Source organism: Melitaea cinxia, chromosome 27, assembly GCF_905220565.1.
Source record: "Melitaea cinxia chromosome 27, ilMelCinx1.1, whole genome shotgun sequence".
NCBI classification, from domain to species: Eukaryota; Metazoa; Arthropoda; class Insecta; order Lepidoptera; family Nymphalidae; genus Melitaea; species Melitaea cinxia.
The window spans coordinates 8,765,009-8,782,776 of record NC_059420.1 but is presented as its reverse complement, the minus strand read 5'-3'; the positions used below and the strand labels follow the sequence as shown (position 1 = coordinate 8,782,776).

The 17,768-nt window shown below is 34.1% G+C and overlaps 2 protein-coding genes across 2 annotated transcripts; both read right to left on the bottom strand.

Moving 5' to 3' along the window:
- Positions 1-228: 228 nt before the first annotated feature.
- Positions 229-3,904, bottom strand: LOC123666958 (zinc finger protein 26-like). Its single transcript, XM_045600970.1, has 3 exons — positions 3,745-3,904; positions 2,260-2,391; positions 229-1,395 (listed from the first exon to the last, which is right to left on the bottom strand). Exons 1-3 carry the CDS (start codon positions 3,902-3,904, stop codon positions 296-298), a joined length of 1,392 nt encoding a protein of 463 aa, XP_045456926.1. The 3' UTR covers positions 229-295.
- A 1,929-nt stretch (positions 3,905-5,833) lies between these two features.
- On the bottom strand, positions 5,834-10,334 carry LOC123666957 (zinc finger protein 260-like). Its single transcript, XM_045600969.1, has 5 exons — positions 10,106-10,334; positions 9,443-9,584; positions 9,173-9,274; positions 7,762-7,893; positions 5,834-6,891 (listed from the first exon to the last, which is right to left on the bottom strand). Exons 1-5 carry the CDS (start codon positions 10,259-10,261, stop codon positions 5,834-5,836), a joined length of 1,590 nt encoding a protein of 529 aa, XP_045456925.1. The 5' UTR covers positions 10,262-10,334.
- Positions 10,335-17,768: the final 7,434 nt, after the last annotated feature.

Here is a 17,768-nt window from a genome sequence, read left to right as displayed (position 1 = left end):
ACCCGCAGTGAAGCAGCGTGGTGGGTTAAGCTCTAATCCTTCTCCTATAATGAAAGAGGCCTATGCCCAGCAGTGGAAGAAGTGTGAAGCTTACCTTCTTGCTTTTTAGGAATTATATTTATTAGGACTAAATATTAATTAGGAATGGAATAATATTAACTATTTAAAGATTAAATCTTGTCGAATGGATTTATATCTACGTGGTAGAAAAAAAAAAAAACACAAATATCATTGAAACAATATACAATAATTTAATATCTTAAACTAAATAATAAATAATAAATCCGAGAATACTCTACTCTGACTTGTCCTGCTGGTGTTGCCGCTTTATATGGTTCTTGAGACAGACATTTTGACCGAACGACGCGCTACACATTGTGCACTTATATTTCTTAACAGTCAGATGCGATTGCATGTGTGTGTTCAAGGCCCTCAACCTAGTATAACTCTTTCCACATTGTTCGCATCTAAAATTCCGCTCCCCAGTATGAGTGGTCATGTGTTCCTTCAACCTACTCGGCAAATAAAATCTCTTTTCACACAAATTGCACTCGTGCTTGAGTATTTTTAAATGTATCCTTTTATAATGATCTCGGAGAGTATTCTTATTGATACAGACTTTGTCGCACTGATCACATTTGAAGGTGCAGTCTTCTCCGTGTACATTTACCATGTGCTTCTGACACAATGTGTTCGAGAAGAAAGAAGCGTCACAAGCGACGCAAAGATATGCAGATTCCTTCGTATGTAAGCGTGCGACGTGTATTTTCAAATTGTACTTCGCTTTAAAAGATTTTGCGCAAAGCTTGCAAGAGAACGCAGAACGCATGTCTGATTCCTGGTGGCTCTTCATGTGAGCAGTCAGCATACGTTCCTCGAAGTAATGCGCACCACAAATTTCGCAAATACAAGTGCCGAAATGTTCCGCCATGTGTTTCCTCAAAGGGTGAAAAGCGTTGAACGTACTATTGCACTCTGTGCACTTCAAATTGGTTGGCGTTAAGTAGAATTTCAAAAAATCGTTTTCTTCTGAATATACAATTTTTCCGTGGACAGTTGATACGTGGTTTTTAAAAATGTCTAAGTTATCGATATTTATATCGCATAGTCTACAATCTATTCTGTATAAATCGATTTGACATTTTCTATTTTCGCGTATTTTAAGTATATTGGTAAGGATACCCTTGTATGTAGTTGGATCGTGAGTTAGCGAATGTTCTCGAAGTTTCGTACAGTCAACGAATTTCTTCCTGCAGTAAGCGCAATAGTAATTATTGAAGAAAGAGTTAAAAGGATATGCGTAAGAATTTTCAACGACTGTTATTACGTTTAAAAATGATTTTTCGGTTAGGAAGTGTGGTTTTCTCTTCTTTCGTTTGAATATAGGTCCGTTATCTGTTGGGAGAAAAAATATTTGTTATTATTTTTTGGAGATTTATTGTAAGCTCTTAAGCTATTATAATGTTAGCAAAATTTCTGACAAAGTCTGAGTGTATCAACAAACTATTAAAAATAAATGAACAAATAAATGATTTACGATCAACGGCATAGATCCAGAAACAAACACAATACACAAGCACAAACTACCACGATAATCTATATTGTCCATACAAATGTTACTCATGAGCGGGAATTGAAGCCGCGATCGCAAATGCAATAGGCAGTTTATCGGCCGCTGCGCCAACGCGTCGTCATCACTTTTTAAATAACGTATGTAATGTAACGTATATAAATGTATTTGATTAGCATATCTGTGAATCCTGTTTGTATAACTTAGTATACATAGTTGACGTCTATCGTTTCGGCCATGCACTGTACATAAGTGGGTAACTGAATACTCTATATAAGTCGGGCAAAATTCAACGTGGAGGGTGAAAAAGGCAAGCCAGTCGATATCAATGAAAGATCAAGCAGAACAGAAGAACAGCTCGTAAAATCGGTACTGTTAGACAGGAGAACACCCCCAACAGCTCTGGCTACCTTACCCACCACAGAAATACAACACTACTTTTGGTTTATTTAGCTGTGATCTTCTGTGAGGTTAAGGTACTACCTCAGTTTGGATGCTCCAGATTTTTAGCAAAATGTTTCCTACTTCTTAATAAAAAGGTTACCTCACTCACCACGAATACAAACACTACACTACTTGGACGAACATAACATACGAAACATAACACTACTTGGGTGCAGTACTATTTGACTTTGATCTTCTGTAAGGTTGAGATACTTAGGATAAATAAAAAGATTAAGATTACGTACCATTTTTATCATCTAATTTAATTTTAATGAGTCTCTTTCTTTTCTTCGTGTTTAATTTTTCCTTCTTCTTGATCGGATTGTCTGTTATGTCGATGTTGATTTTCCTTATCGGTGTTTGTGGTTTTTCAAAATCTGGCGAAATAAGTTTTTCTAATACTTTATCTTCTAAAGACTCGACATCTTGAAACTATTTTTTTAGTGTTGGTAATTGGCAAGAAACACCACACGGTTACGGTCTGTTTCACCGTTAGTTGATAAAAATTTTCCTGCACATAGCTTGGTAATAACTTTAAGTCGCAGGATTTAAAAAAAAATCATGTGTTGGATGTAAAAAAAAACCTAAGTGTTGGGGCCTGTTTCACCTCAATTACAATTTAGCCTGTAAAATCCTACTGCTGGGCATAAGCTGGCTCATTTTTCACGTAGGAGAAGGATCGGAGCCTGATCCACCCCGCCACTCTAAGGCGGGTTCAATTCTTATTTTATTCACAATTGCAAATAGAAATATCCTATACAGGTTACTTGTAAAACACCAGCATCCTTGCAGGACAAGATAGCTAACATCATAAGTAACAACATTTGTTCTACGACTTTTGACATAACTCAATATATTAATTAAAAATGATTTTTTAAGCTTTTATTGTACTGTCGTGACATTTGTAACTCTATGTTTCATTCATTATCGATTGGACGAAGCAAGGCTCGCGCGCGCTTTCACTGCTAATAATAGTAATAAATAACACTTACTCTGCCCGATAATTCTAGTTAATAAAATAACTAGTTAATAATATAAATTGCTTGGTGGGTTTGTAGACAGTATCATAGTATGTATGTCGCAGTGACTTAAGTAAATGTGTATGTAGATTAGCTATCTGAATTCTGAACATCCAAAATATGTGAAAATTATTAACGTAGCTAATTATTATTCTGTAGTGTTTACTAAAGTTTAATTAAACCAATTTAATATCAGGGGAGACAGAAGGGGAAGGGGAAGGGGAAGGGGAAGGGGAAGGGGAAGGGGAAGGGGAAGGGGAAGGGGAAGGGGAAGGGGGAGGGGAAGGGGAAGGGGAAGGGGAAGGGGAAGGGGAAGGGGAAGGGGAAGGGGAAGGGGAAGGGGAAGGGGAAGGGGAAGGGGAAGGGGAAGGGGAAGGGGAAGGGGAAGGGGAAGGGGAAGGGGAAGGGGAAGGGGAAGGGGAAGGGGAAGGGGAAGGGGAAGGGGAAGGGGAAGGGGAAGGGGAAGGGGAAGGGGAAGGGGAAGGGGAAGGGGAAGGGGAAGGGGAAGGGGGGGGGTTATTTTATATAATGCATTGAAAGGCCTAAAATACTATAAAATATATTTTATAATTGCCGAAATGTTTGTACGCATATAATTTGGACAATTCATTTTTTTTTAATTCTTTACTGTCAGGACAAAGTACGTAGAAAAAAAATATTGCTGTACGGAGATCATCGGGACGTGGTAGTTTAAAATAAGAATTTACATACACACCAGTAAACCATAACAATCCACGAACATGTCTGAATATATCTCCTTTTGTCCCTGCCATTCGTATTCGACGTTTAAAAGACGACACTTTTTAATAGCTCCACAACATCTACACACCCCTGGATCGAAAATTGGCCCTCTACGAGTATTTATACTCATTTTTAAAGAGATTTTTTAGTATTTTGGGTCATGAATTTATTTGAATATTATTGTAAAATAACATTTATTATGATTGAAAGATTATACCTACAGGTTATAAAATGTTTTAAGATAAGGCAAATTCAGACTTTCAATATTAATGATTTTTTTTTAAATGTAATATAATTCTGTACTAAATAAATACTTGAACTATACCACATTTTTCTAATTGATGGTATTAACACTAAATAAAATTATCCTTTGATCTTAGTTAGTGAAATATCTTTGTAACAAGACTAGACTATTTTTGAAACATAAGACTTCAATTAAATTTAAGTTTATATTAAACAAATATTCTACTAAGTTATAAAACGGAAAGTTCTCCGCTTTTTTATAGGTATCTCTTTAGACACAAAATACGTAGCTAATAATATAAAAGCTTCAGTGCCACAAGGTTTGCATGTAGTTTGAGAGACTCTATTATCAAATTCTGTGGTGTTAAGGAAAATGGAGATAAGTACATATATTTGGACTTTTTACGATGGGCAAATTAATAAGAAAGTAACTCACGTGATTTGTTAGAAAATTGTAATTTATATAATATTCAATGTATCAGTGACTTAATTATTTTTTAACCGACTTCCAAAAAAGGAGGAGGTTCTCAATTCGACTGTATTTTTTTTATGTACGTTACATCAGAACTTTTGACCGTGTAGACCGATTTTGACAAATTTTATTTTAATCGAAAGGTGGTGTGTGCCAATTGGTCCCATTTAAATTTATTTGAGATCTAACAACTAGTTTTCGAGTTATATCTAATAATGCGTTTTTACTTGACGCTTTTTTCGTCGACCTACGTTGTATTATACCGCATAAATTTCTACTGAATGTACCGATTTTGATAATTCTTTTTTTGTTGGAAAGGAGATATCCCAAATTTAGTACCATGATAAGCAAACCAGGATCTGATGATGGGATCTCAGAGAAATCGAGGGAAACTCTTGAAAATCCGCAATAACTTTTTACTGGGTGTACCGATTTTGATAATTCTTTTTTTGTTGGAAAGAAGATATCCTTAGTTTAGTACCATGATAAGGAAACCAGGATCTGATGATGGGATCCCAGAGAAATCGAGGGAACTCCATGAAAATCCGCAATAACTTTTTACTGGGTGTACCGATTTTGATAATTTTTAATTTAATCGATAGCTGATGTTTGTCATGTGGTCACATATAAATTTTATTGAGATCTGATAACTACTTTTTGAGTAATCTTTGATAACGCGTAGTTGCTTGACTATTTTTGCGTCGATCTACGTTGTATTACTCGTCGATGTAATTGAAGTCGTTTTTTTTTCGTTTGCGAGCAAACACAATTATTCCCATGAAGATATTTATATTTTTAACCAAAAGGTGCAAAAGTATCATTTTTAAATTTATTAATTTATATACTTTTTCTTATTATTGTCAGAATTTTTCACTGACGGAACTTAAAATGTTTCTATTTTCATAATAGTTGAACTAAACTGAACTGGTACGAATATTATTCAATGGTTTTACTTATACGCGACTTTCATTTTAAAATTCCTAATATATCGACGTTGCAGGCGCCATAGTCACTATTGACTATAATTGTGAATTTAAAGTAATTATCCGCCAACCCGCAGTGAAGCAGCGTGGTGGGTTAAGCTCTAATCCTTCTCCTATAATGAAAGAGGCCTATGCCCAGCAGTGGAAGAAGTGTGAAGCTTACCTTCTTGCTTTTTAGGAATTATATTTATTAGGACTAAATATTAATTAGGAATGGAATAATATTCATTGTTTAAACATTAAATCTTGTGGAATGGATTTATATCTACGTGGTAGAAAAAAAAAACACAAATATCATTGAAACAATATACAATAATTTAATATCTTAAACTAAATAATAAATAATAAATCCGAGAATACTCTACTCTGACTCGACCTGCTCGAACGACGCGCTACACATTGTGCACTTATATTTCTTAACAGTCAGATGCGATTGCATGTGTGTGTTCAAGGCCCTCAACCTAGTATAACTCTTTCCACATTGTTCGCATCTAAAATTCCGCTCCCCAGTATGAGTGGTCATGTGTTCCTTCAACCTACTCGGCAAATAAAATCTCTTTTCACATAAATTGCACTCGTGCTTGAGTATTTTTAAATGTATCCTTTTATAATGATCTCGGAGAGTATTCTTATTGATACAGACTTTGTCGCACTGATCACATTTGAAGGTGCAGTCTTCTCCGTGTACGTTTACCATGTGCTTCTGACGCAATGTGTTCGAGAAGAAAGAAGCGTCACAAGCAACGCAAAGATATGCAGATTCCTTCGTATGTAAGCGGGCGACGTGTATTTTCAAATTGTACTTCGCTTTAAAAGATTTTGTGCAAAGCTTGCAAGAGAAAGCAGAACGCATGTCTGATTCCTGGTGGCTCTTCATATGAGCAGTCAGCATACGTTCCTCGAAGTAATGCGCACCACAAACTTCGCAAATACAGGTGCCGAAATGTTCCGCCATGTGTTTCCTCAAAGGGTGAAAAGCGTTGAACGTACTATTGCACTCTGTGCACTTCAAATTGGTTGGCGTTAAGTAGAATTTCAAAAAATCGTTTTCTTCTGAATATACAATTTTTCCGTGGACAGTTGATACGTGGTTTTTAAAAATGTCTAAGTTATCGATATTTATATCGCATAGTCTACAATCTATTCTGTATAAATCGATTTGACATTTTCTATTTTCGCGTATTTTAAGTATATTGGTAAGGATACCCTTGTATGTAGTTGGATCGTGAGTTAGCGAATGTTCTCGAAGTTTCGTACAGTCAACGAATTTCTTCCTGCAGTAAGCGCAATAGTAATTATTGAAGAAAGAGTTAAAAGGATATGCGTAAGAATTTTCAACGACTGTTATTACGTTTAAAAATGATTTTTCGGTTAGGAAGTGTGGTTTTCTCTTCTTTCGTTTGAATATAGGTCCGTTATCTGTTGGGAGAAAAAATATTTGTTATTATTTTTTGGAGATTTATTGTAAGCTCTTAAGCTATTATAATGTTAGCAAAATTTCTGACAAAGTCTGAGTGTATCAACAAACTATTAAAAATAAATGAACAAATAAATGATTTACGATCAACGGCATAGATCCAGATCCAGAAACAAACACAATACACAAGCACAAACTACCACGATAATCTATATTGTCCATACAAATGTTACTCATGAGCGGGAATTGAAGCCGCGATCGCAAATGCAATAGGCAGTTTATCGGCCGCTGCGCCAACGCGTCGTCATCACTTTTTAAATAACGTATGTAATGTAACGTATATAAATGTATTTGATTAGCATATCTGTGAATCCTGTTTGTATAACTTAGTATACATAGTTGACGTCTATCGTTTCGGCCATGCACTGTACATAAGTGGGTAACTGAATACTCTATATAAGTCGGGCAAAATTCAACGTGGAGGGTGAAAAAGGCAAGCCAGTCGATATCAATGAAAGATCAAGCAGAACAGAAGAACAGCTCGTAAAATCGGTACTGTTAGACAGGAGAACACCCCCAACAGCTCTGGCTACCTTACCCACCACAGAAATACAACACTACTTTTGGTTTATTTAGCTGTGATCTTCTGTGAGGTTAAGGTACTACCTCAGTTTGGATGCTCCAGATTTTTAGCAAAATGTTTCCTACTTCTTAATAAAAAGGTTACCTCACTCACCACGAATACAAACACTACACTACTTGGACGAACATAACATACGAAACATAACACTACTTGGGTGCAGTACTATTTGACTTTGATCTTCTGTAAGGTTGAGATACTTAGGATAAATAAAAAGATTAAGATTACGTACCATTTTTATCATCTAATTTAATTTTAATGAGTCTCTTTCTTTTCTTCGTGTTTAATTTTTCCTTCTTCTTGATCGGATTGTCTGTTATGTCGATGTTGATTTTCCTTATCGGTGTTTGTGGTTTTTCAAAATCTGGCGAAATAAGTTTTTCTAATACTTTATCTTCTAAAGACTCGACATCTTGAAACTATTTTTTTAGTGTTGGTAATTGGCAAGAAACACCACACGGTTACGGTCTGTTTCACCGTTAGTTGATAAAAATTTTCCTGCACATAGCTTGGTAATAACTTTAAGTCGCAGGATTTAAAAAAAAATCATGTGTTGGATGTAAAAAAAAACCTAAGTGTTGGGGCCTGTTTCACCTCAATTACAATTTAGCCTGTAAAATCCTACTGCTGGGCATAAGCTGGCTCATTTTTCACGTAGGAGAAGGATCGGAGCCTGATCCACCCCGCCACTCTAAGGCGGGTTCAATTCTTATTTTATTCACAATTGCAAATAGAAATATCCTATACAGGTTACTTGTAAAACACCAGCATCCTTGCAGGACAAGATAGCTAACATCATAAGTAACAACATTTGTTCTACGACTTTTGACATAACTCAATATATTAATTAAAAATGATTTTTTAAGCTTTTATTGTACTGTCGTGACATTTGTAACTCTATGTTTCATTCATTATCGATTGGACGAAGCAAGGCTCGCGCGCGCTTTCACTGCTAATAATAGTAATAAATAACACTTACTCTGCCCGATAATTCTAGTTAATAAAATAACTAGTTAATAATATAAATTGCTTGGTGGGTTTGTAGACAGTATCATAGTATGTATGTCGCAGTGACTTAAGTAAATGTGTATGTAGATTAGCTATCTGAATTCTGAACATCCAAAATATGTGAAAATTATTAACGTAGCTAATTATTATTCTGTAGTGTTTACTAAAGTTTAATTAAACCAATTTAATATCAAATATTGCTAGTATTATTCACTTTTCATTGTTTAATGCAGGCGTATTTAAAAAGTGGAATCAGAGAGAGGAGGAGGAGGAGGAGGAAGAGGAGGAGGAAGAGGAGGAGGAAGAGGAGGAGGAGGAGGAGGAGGAGGAGGAGGAGGAGGAGGAAGAGGAGGAGGAAGAGGAGGAGGACGAGGAGGAGGAGGAGGAGGAGGAGGAGGAGGAGGAGGAGGAGGAGGAGGAGGAGGAGGAGGAGGAGGAAGAAGAAGAAGAAGAAGAAGAAGAAGAAGAAGGTCATGTCTTCAGAGATTTTCTGTGACCATAATATCAACAACATTTCCTAAATATAGGGAATTTCAAAGTAATATTTGAAGTAAGTTCCATTTTAATGAGTGTTTTTGTGACTGTGAAAGCTTCAAAACTTAAAACTTTCAAGATAATACTATATCAGTTCTCACCACAGATGTCATGATCTGATAATTCCGATTGATCATTCATATGTTTTATGTTCAGTTCAATAGGTTGTACAGTTACCTTTTCTACTTCACCGTTTTTAATATCTGAAACAAATACAGAAAAATGTAACATAATGGATAAATATCTATTTCAAATTGAAAAAATGTTCCAGAAAGTATTACTTCTTAAGATAAGTGGTAGACTATATTTATGGCAGATCAAGCCACAATACTCTTTTAATTTAATATAGAAAATTTAGTTTCTGCCGTTACCCTCATGGACATGTATCTTTGACTGCAGAAGCTTCTCCTCACACTCCAGGACTTGTTGTCTGAAGCAGCTGGCCTCCCTCAACCGTGTGACACATGTGGCACATATGAGGCGGTCTTCAGGCTCTCCATCCAAGTGGGACAGCTGTAATAAATTAAATTTAAATTACTAGATTTAACGTGTTTAATATACACATGATTTTCTGTCTTAAGATAACTTAATGTCTCTGTATAAGGTAATAGCTGATTGATATGTACATAATAATATAATAGTTTTAAGCAAATATATAATACAAATGATAAAAAGACCAGACACAGTCTCGGCGACTAGGAATCGAATCTGTGAACCACGGTAAACGAAATCACTGCTATCTGTACCAATGGACCAACCAGCGTATGACTTAAATTTAAAAATAAAATTTATTATATTTATTTCAAATAAAAAAAAAAAAAAATACGTGTGAAGTACATACAGTTATTACAGCTACGTAACTGAAGAAGTATATTTAAAAATATTTCTCTAAATTTATTTTTAAAATTTCAATTAGAAGCCAAAACCGCGTAAGTTTTATAAGTAACAAACTAATATAAAATAAATGTTTTATGAAACAAAACACCTAGATTTAAGCTACCTTTTTTATTTTATTATTAATAAAAACAACAAACCAGAAGACCGAAGCAGTCCACAAACATATCGGAGTAGACTTCTTTTCTGCCCAATCCTTCGTACTCGTAGTTTAAAAGACGGCATTTCTTTAAAGAGCCGCAACATCTACACTGACCGGGATCGATGGTAGTCCCTTTTCCTTTCGTTACATCCATTTTTACCGATTAATTAAACAAATAACTCGGATAAAACATTTGTTTTTTCACGATCTTGTTAGAAAATTTACTTGACAGTAAACGGTAGATGTTACTATGTTTAGGATAGGAATTTCATATAAAGCTCTTTTTACACGTTCTACATTATTTATTGAAATAACATACATTGTACGGTAAAAAAATATAAATTTTCTTTGAATTTAAACTAATCTTGTAAGAATTATCATTTGATTAAGATTAAGCTCTTATTGACGCAACTTTATTGGTGTATTATTTCTTATGAAAAGTTTTTTAATTTTGTATAGATTTTTTATTCGGTTGGCAAAACTGGCTGCTGAAAATTCGATGTTTTTTATTGTTTAATGGCGCTTCCCTAGTGCCAACTGAACTGACAACGCTTGACGCTTGTTTCGGTTCCCGAATATCGATGGCGTCTCGTTGTGCATATGTAATGATTTTAAGAGAAATTTATAATAATGACCTGTAATTTGTTGTAATAATGAACCTAAGTTAGGAAGTAATATGTGATATTAATATTTTCTGTAAAAATAAGTGTTAATAAGTTAAGAAATGGCATCGAAAGCTACAGAATGGCGACCCGGGCCAACTGTGTGCCGATGTTGTCTCACAGAAGGCTGTTACAAAGACATTTCTACTGAATATTTCTGGATGGGGAAGAGAGAAGTGTATGCGGAGATGTTGTCTGAGACCTTCGATTTAACCGTGAGTTTATTATATACGATTTATTCCTTTTCTATGATTGGCGTCCATTTTCTAGCTTTTCAACTTTTTGTGTATAACCCGACTGAGAGGGAATGTTCTTGTTATTGATTTAGTAGGATCGCCGCTCCTTCTTATTTGACTTGGTCAGATTAAAAAAATCAATATTGAGAGTCAGTATAATATTCTAAAGATCAACAGAGCTTAATGAAAAGCACAACAAATAGTTTTGTTGCAACAAATGCAAATATTATTTATTAATTGAAATTGAAAGTTAGAAGAGAATCTCTTGAAGATGAATTTCATCATTAGTAATTTTTAATAAGATTCTGAGTTCTAACAGATCTAATAATTCATATATTAAAATTAAATAAAATCTTCTTTCTAAATGCTTTGTTTTAATAAGAAAATCAATACTTGAACTACTCTATTCGTTGTAATAATTTGTTGTTGTTAATTAAATTCCTCATATTAAAACACACACTCGATATATTTTTTTTAAATATTAATTTGATAATAAAATTTAATTAATTAGATTTAGTTTTATTCATAAAAAAAAAACAAATTTAGTAGGATTTCATTTTGTCATTTTTTTTTTTTTCTATTATCTGTGTCTTTTAAGGAACAATATTATTGCTAAAACACTGGCAGTACTATGTGGCTATGCCTAAGCGCTGGCAGTTTACGGGGTAGATTCCTCCTCTTGATCATACTCATACATAGAGAAAGAGACAAATTATTGTTAATGTTGCTTGTTTATTTTGTTTGGTGTACAATAAAGTGTAAAATAAATAATAAATAAGTATTTTTTTTTGTTTGATCAGATGATTTAATACTATCAATATATATATTTTACTAGTGACCCGCCCCGGCTTCGTACGGGTGCAATGCTGATACTAAATATACTATAGAATGTCTTTATTTATAGTGTGAAGATAGCTTATAGCATGGTTATTAACATAATAACAACAACATTCAAATATGCGGCATTAGATTACACGTTGCTACAGAATGCGTTAAAGAAATAAAGGTTCACTGCTCATTCCCCGTAGGTGATAGCGTGATATTATGTAGCCTATATGTTGACCCGACTTCTTAATAATATTTGTGCCAAATTTGAAATAAATCCATGCAGTACTTTTTGAGTTTATCCCGGAGATACATACAGACAAACAGACAAAAATTTTAAAAAATATATTTTTGGCTTCGATATAAATATTCTTTAAAAAAAAATTTTTAATGTACAGTTTTAACTTTCCTACCATTTTATTATATGTATCATAGATGACTGAAATTTTGCATTTTTTTTTTTTAATTTTAGCAAGCATACAGCTCACTTGATGGTAAGCGATTAGCATAGCTTATAGACATCTGCAACATCAGAAATACGTTATCAACCCTATCCCCAATACCCCCAGGAGCTTTGGTCACCTTACTCACCAGCAGGAACACAACATTACTTGAAAACAGTATTTCGCTGTGATCTTCTATAAGGTCGAGGTACTACCTCAAATTTCCTGCTGTGCCCTACCTCAGTTTTATCTTAGTTAGCATGTATGAAGCTTGTGCTCAAGAATATGATTAGTTTGATCAAGAAAAAAAAAATGCTAAAGGAATGCAAATCACACATCTATCTTCTTTTCTAAATAAAAATAAAATAAATAAAATACAACCAGGACCAATGCCTTTCTGTGCTCATATATACTGCATGCCGTAACACAGGTTTTCCTAGTATGGCAGCAAAGGCATTGTAAATATAATTAGTGTCAAATTGCTTTGTAACTACATTTAAGTACAAATGTAAATCTTTTTATTTAGAAAAAAATAAAGTGTTATTATTATTATAAGGCAAAGTATGGATAAACATCCAAGGCAAAAATATATACTATGTTTACAATTTTATTTACTTGTTCCAATCGGGAAATTTAAGATATGACCAGAGACATTAGAAAAATTGGTTTGGGTTGTCTGGAAGAAATGAGTAATTAGCCATAAGTCCACCCATTGTACTTCACTTTCTGTAACTATATTTATGCTTTGTTTGTAATATATTTGTGGTGTCCAATAAAGTATAAAAAAAAAAAAAAAATAAAAAAAAAAACAACATTTAGAATGTTTGTCAAAGAGAGAAAATAAACACTACCATTTTGATTGATGATTTCACTATTTAGATTTCTTTCAAATAAAGCCTGTAAGGTGTTGTAATGGTAGTCAAAAAATATGAATAATTTTTTTAAGAAAAACCAAATTGAAGAAACAATGAGGATCAGACCACATTCCGTTCTCGCTAGAAAGAGTTCTTGTCTAGCTAGCTGTTCTCAAGTCTGTCTTATCTTCAGGATATGTGTGTAAATGTAGTTAAAGAAGTAAACATATGTTTTACACATTGAACACCATGGGGGTCACCAATTGCCTCACTTATTGTACATGGAGCCATCAGCCAGCTTAAAAGTGCTTATTTACAAAATTTTAATGATAAGTTTTCTTGCACTTCTACCATACCCATTCTTAAAGAACTTATTTTCCCTTACAATATCTTACATATTTTTAAGTTGACTTTGACTGTGTGTGTCGACTACATGGTCGACACATACTACATCCCCCATGGCCCAAACAGAAAAACTATAAAATCAAGGCAGCGTTTAACATGTTAAGCAAACGATTTGTTTTATTACAGCATTATTATAGCAAATAAGATAATTTTGGCGTTATTTACAGTTCTCACCAGAGATTCAGGGTTGTATCAGTTCAGGGAACCTTATGGCTTCTGAGTAATGAGATGTGTATATTTACAAAAAAAAGCCAACTTCAATTACATCAAAATGATGTAGGCAGTTGGTAAAACCGACAATTAAATAGTTAAAAAAAAGAAAGAAAAATCAGACCTCAATGAAATTTAAACGGGACAACATGACAAGCACTAGCTTTCGATTGTAAATAATAATCAAAATTAGTACACTAGTTAAAAGTTGTGATGTAACATAAAAAAAATACAATTGAATTGAGAACCTTCTTATTTCGAAAAACGTTAAAAAGTAATAAGTCATTGTAGTATCATAATTCATCATTACAGCCTATACAGTCCACTGCTGGACATAGGCCTCCACAAGTTTACGCTAAAAATAACGTGAACTCATGTGTTTTGCCCATAGTCACCACGCTGGGCAGGCGGGTTGGTGACCGCAGGACTGGCTTTGTCGCACCGAAGACGCTGCTGCCCGTCTTCGGCCTGTGTATTTCAAAGCCAGCAGTTAGATGGTTATCCCGCCATCGGTCGGCTTCTTAAGTTCCAAGATGGTTGTGGAACCCTGTTATCCCTTAGTTGCCTCTTACGACACCCACGGGAAGAGAGGGGGTGGCTAAATTCTTTAGTGCCGTAGCCACACAGCACAAAAACATTAATTACATGTATAATATATAACACGCTATGTTATACTCTACACAAAATGTTAACAACCAAAGTATGTATTACCTCCACATGCAGTGTAACGAGTATGTCACACCTATTATCCTTTAGCCGTGATAAATCATATCATCAAAGCCATTTTAAATTTTCTTAACAATGAAAGGTACACATGATAACCTGATAACTCAATATAATAATGAATGGACGATATGACAAATAATGACTAATATTTTATTTATCAATATATTTATACTAGATGACCCGGAGAACTGCGATCACTTTTAAAATAGAATTATAAATGTTCAAATCATCGATACCCTTGTGAAGTCGGGGCGAAACGCTGATATTAACCTAGGCCCTTAAGGTAGGGCAGGTAATTTACTAACAAATCGGGATTTGTCGCAGTTTATTTTTGTCCAAGCTGTAAAGCATGTCAAGCATAAATCTATTCAGGCTTAAAATGTAATAGTACGTAGGCCACGACCCAAGCAATGCTGTATCACATAGATGCAATCATTGGGCTACTCAGACGGTGTGTCCAAAGCAGTGACAGCAGCAAATTACGAATAATATTTTTTATTCTTTATTAAATAGGTCAGCAAACAAGGGTATGGCTCACCTGATGGTAAGCGATTACCGTAGCTTATAGACATCTGCAATACTAGAAGCGTCGCAATCGCGTTCTTGACCCAATCCCCAATCCCCCCTAGGACCTCTAGTCACCTTACTCACCAACAGGAATACAACACTGCTTGAAAACAGTATTATTTAGCTGTAATCTTCTATAAAAGGTCGACGTACTACCGCAGTCGGGCTGCTTCATATTTTGAGCAGGAAATTTCCTCCTGTGTACAGTACTTCAGTTCATATTACGCGGGATGATTTTTTTTGCATAAAATTTTATTTGTTGTTTTGTTTTTATAAGGCTTACCTATCTTAGACTCTTGAAAACTCCAAATTACGATTTTTGTCAGAGCCATTGGAGCTTAAGTACGTGGGTACAAATATTACTCGTTAAATAGTATGGGATAGGAAAGCAAAGGTCATTGTAATTGATAAATCATTAATTACAAATCATTAATGGCTTGTTGCTTTGTGACTTGGTGACCTTGAACACGGCTCTCTGCGCACGGACGTGGAATAATTCAAGTGAAATAAAAAAAGTTGAAGTAGGCTTCCAAAGTCCATTTTCAATTGTTATTGTATGCTAGCTGACTCGGCAAACGTTGTCTGGCCGCTAAATGCTATTTAAAAATAGGTGTTGATGGTAGAAGGGTGAAAATTTAGGGTTGTATGTATTTTTCAACGCCAAATCACAATAAAATAAAAAATAAATAATTTATCTAAAAATTATAAAAAAATATTTAAGGGTGGACTACCCTTAACATTTAGGGGAATGAAAAATAGATGTTGTTCGATTCTCAAACCTACCCAATATGCACACAAAATTTCATGAGAATCGCACAAACCTATTCTGAGCAGTTTAACTACAAACACCGCGACACGAGAATTTTATATATATTAGATATGTTCTTTAAAACGTCATTATAGTTAATTTTAATCTGCCATCTATTCAGAACTAGCTGCCCGGACAGACTTTGTTCTGTCAAAAGTTAACAGTAAAAATATATTTTTTTTTATAATTTATTTTTAACTTTTTTTTACCCTTGTGTGGACCCATAAAGAACTAAAAAAAAAAAAAAAAAAAATTGACGAATTGGTCGAGCCATTCTCTCTCTCTATTTATTTTAGTATATCAGAAAAATAATCGTGAAAGGGTTGACTGAAAAATTCTGACCAGGCTATATTTAATCTAAAATTAAATTTAAAAAAAATGTTTTAATGCACCTACGAGTTTAAATATCATAAATTCAATACCTACCGACAGTATGAAGCCTGTCGAAAATACAATCGTTGGATTTTCAATTATTTTCCTGGCATAACTACGGAGTTTGCAGGTATAAACAGGTATATTAATGTGTATTATTCTAGTTACTTTCACCCATATGTTTAATATATAAATCTTACATCAAAATGACCGCTGTTTCAATGCGAATACGAAGACAGGGCTGCCTGCCAAAAGTCTGGTTTTAAAGGTGGTTGCCGAATAGGATAGAGCCTGGTCAGGAGTTTTTCGAACAAATTTTTCTCTATTTATACTACAGAAGAATGGGTGAAGATCGCGTCTAGTTCGTATCTTAGACTATACGAACCGTATTTTAATATCGGTCCACTAGTTTTTAAGTTTATTTATTACAAAAAAAAAGAACAATATTTACTCCTTATATACAATAATATATATATAATATTAGTTTATATAATATGTATAATATTAGTTTATATATATTATACATATTATATATATATATATATATATATATATATATATTATATATATATATATATATATATAAACTAATCGAAGGCAAGCGAAGTTATTGTTGATTTAAACAAAAGAGAGTAGACATGTCGGAAATTATTTTTCTCTTTTAAAGTTAACAACTGAACCCATTTAATCGGTTTTGGTAGGAGCGAGAGTACACAATAAAATAATCGAAATTAATTTCCGCTGTATGGTGACATACGTTTCTCACTTGCTTTATCGTAAACTAGCTGACTTGTGTTCACTTCGCTGTTCGTCGAACTTTTATTCTCAGGCCTTTTTTTTAGAAATTACATTTTTTTTTAGTTTTCTCATCATTCCTCAGTTCATTCTGTATATTACTGTAATACGGTTTGCTTCAGTGAGTTCATGTGGCATTAATTTCGCGAGCATTTTTATATAGCCAGCCTTTTTCATATGAGTCAAAACTATTTTATGATCTATTCCCAGATCTTCAGGTATAACGTAACTACTCAATTGTGTATCTAGTTACACTTTTTAAAAAGTGTCGTTACATTTATTCTTGTCCGTCCGTCCGTTGTCCTGCCCGGAAAACAGCTACCAAATTTGATAGCTTACATACCGATAGCAGCGCCACCTACCGAGTCCAATTGAGATAAAAACTACCATATCTTCTAAGTCAGACAAATTTACAGATGCTTACAAAATTTGATAAAAATTGATTCAGTAGTTTCGAAGTTACATACTGATAGCAGCGCTACCTACCAGATCCGATTGAGCTAAAAACTACCCTATCTCCCAAGTTGAACAAAATTATAGATGCGTACAAAATTTGTTAAAAATTGGTTCAGTAGTTTCGGAGTTACATACATTTAAAATTTTCATTGTTAACGCCCACCCCCGTAATCCTTATTGGGCATGAGTTATCCTAAAATCCGGTCATCGATCATCTCTACATCACATATAGGAGATTCGTACATAAAGGAGAATGATACGATTCCATACATTCTTGGGCCAAAATGTAATGAAATGAAAAT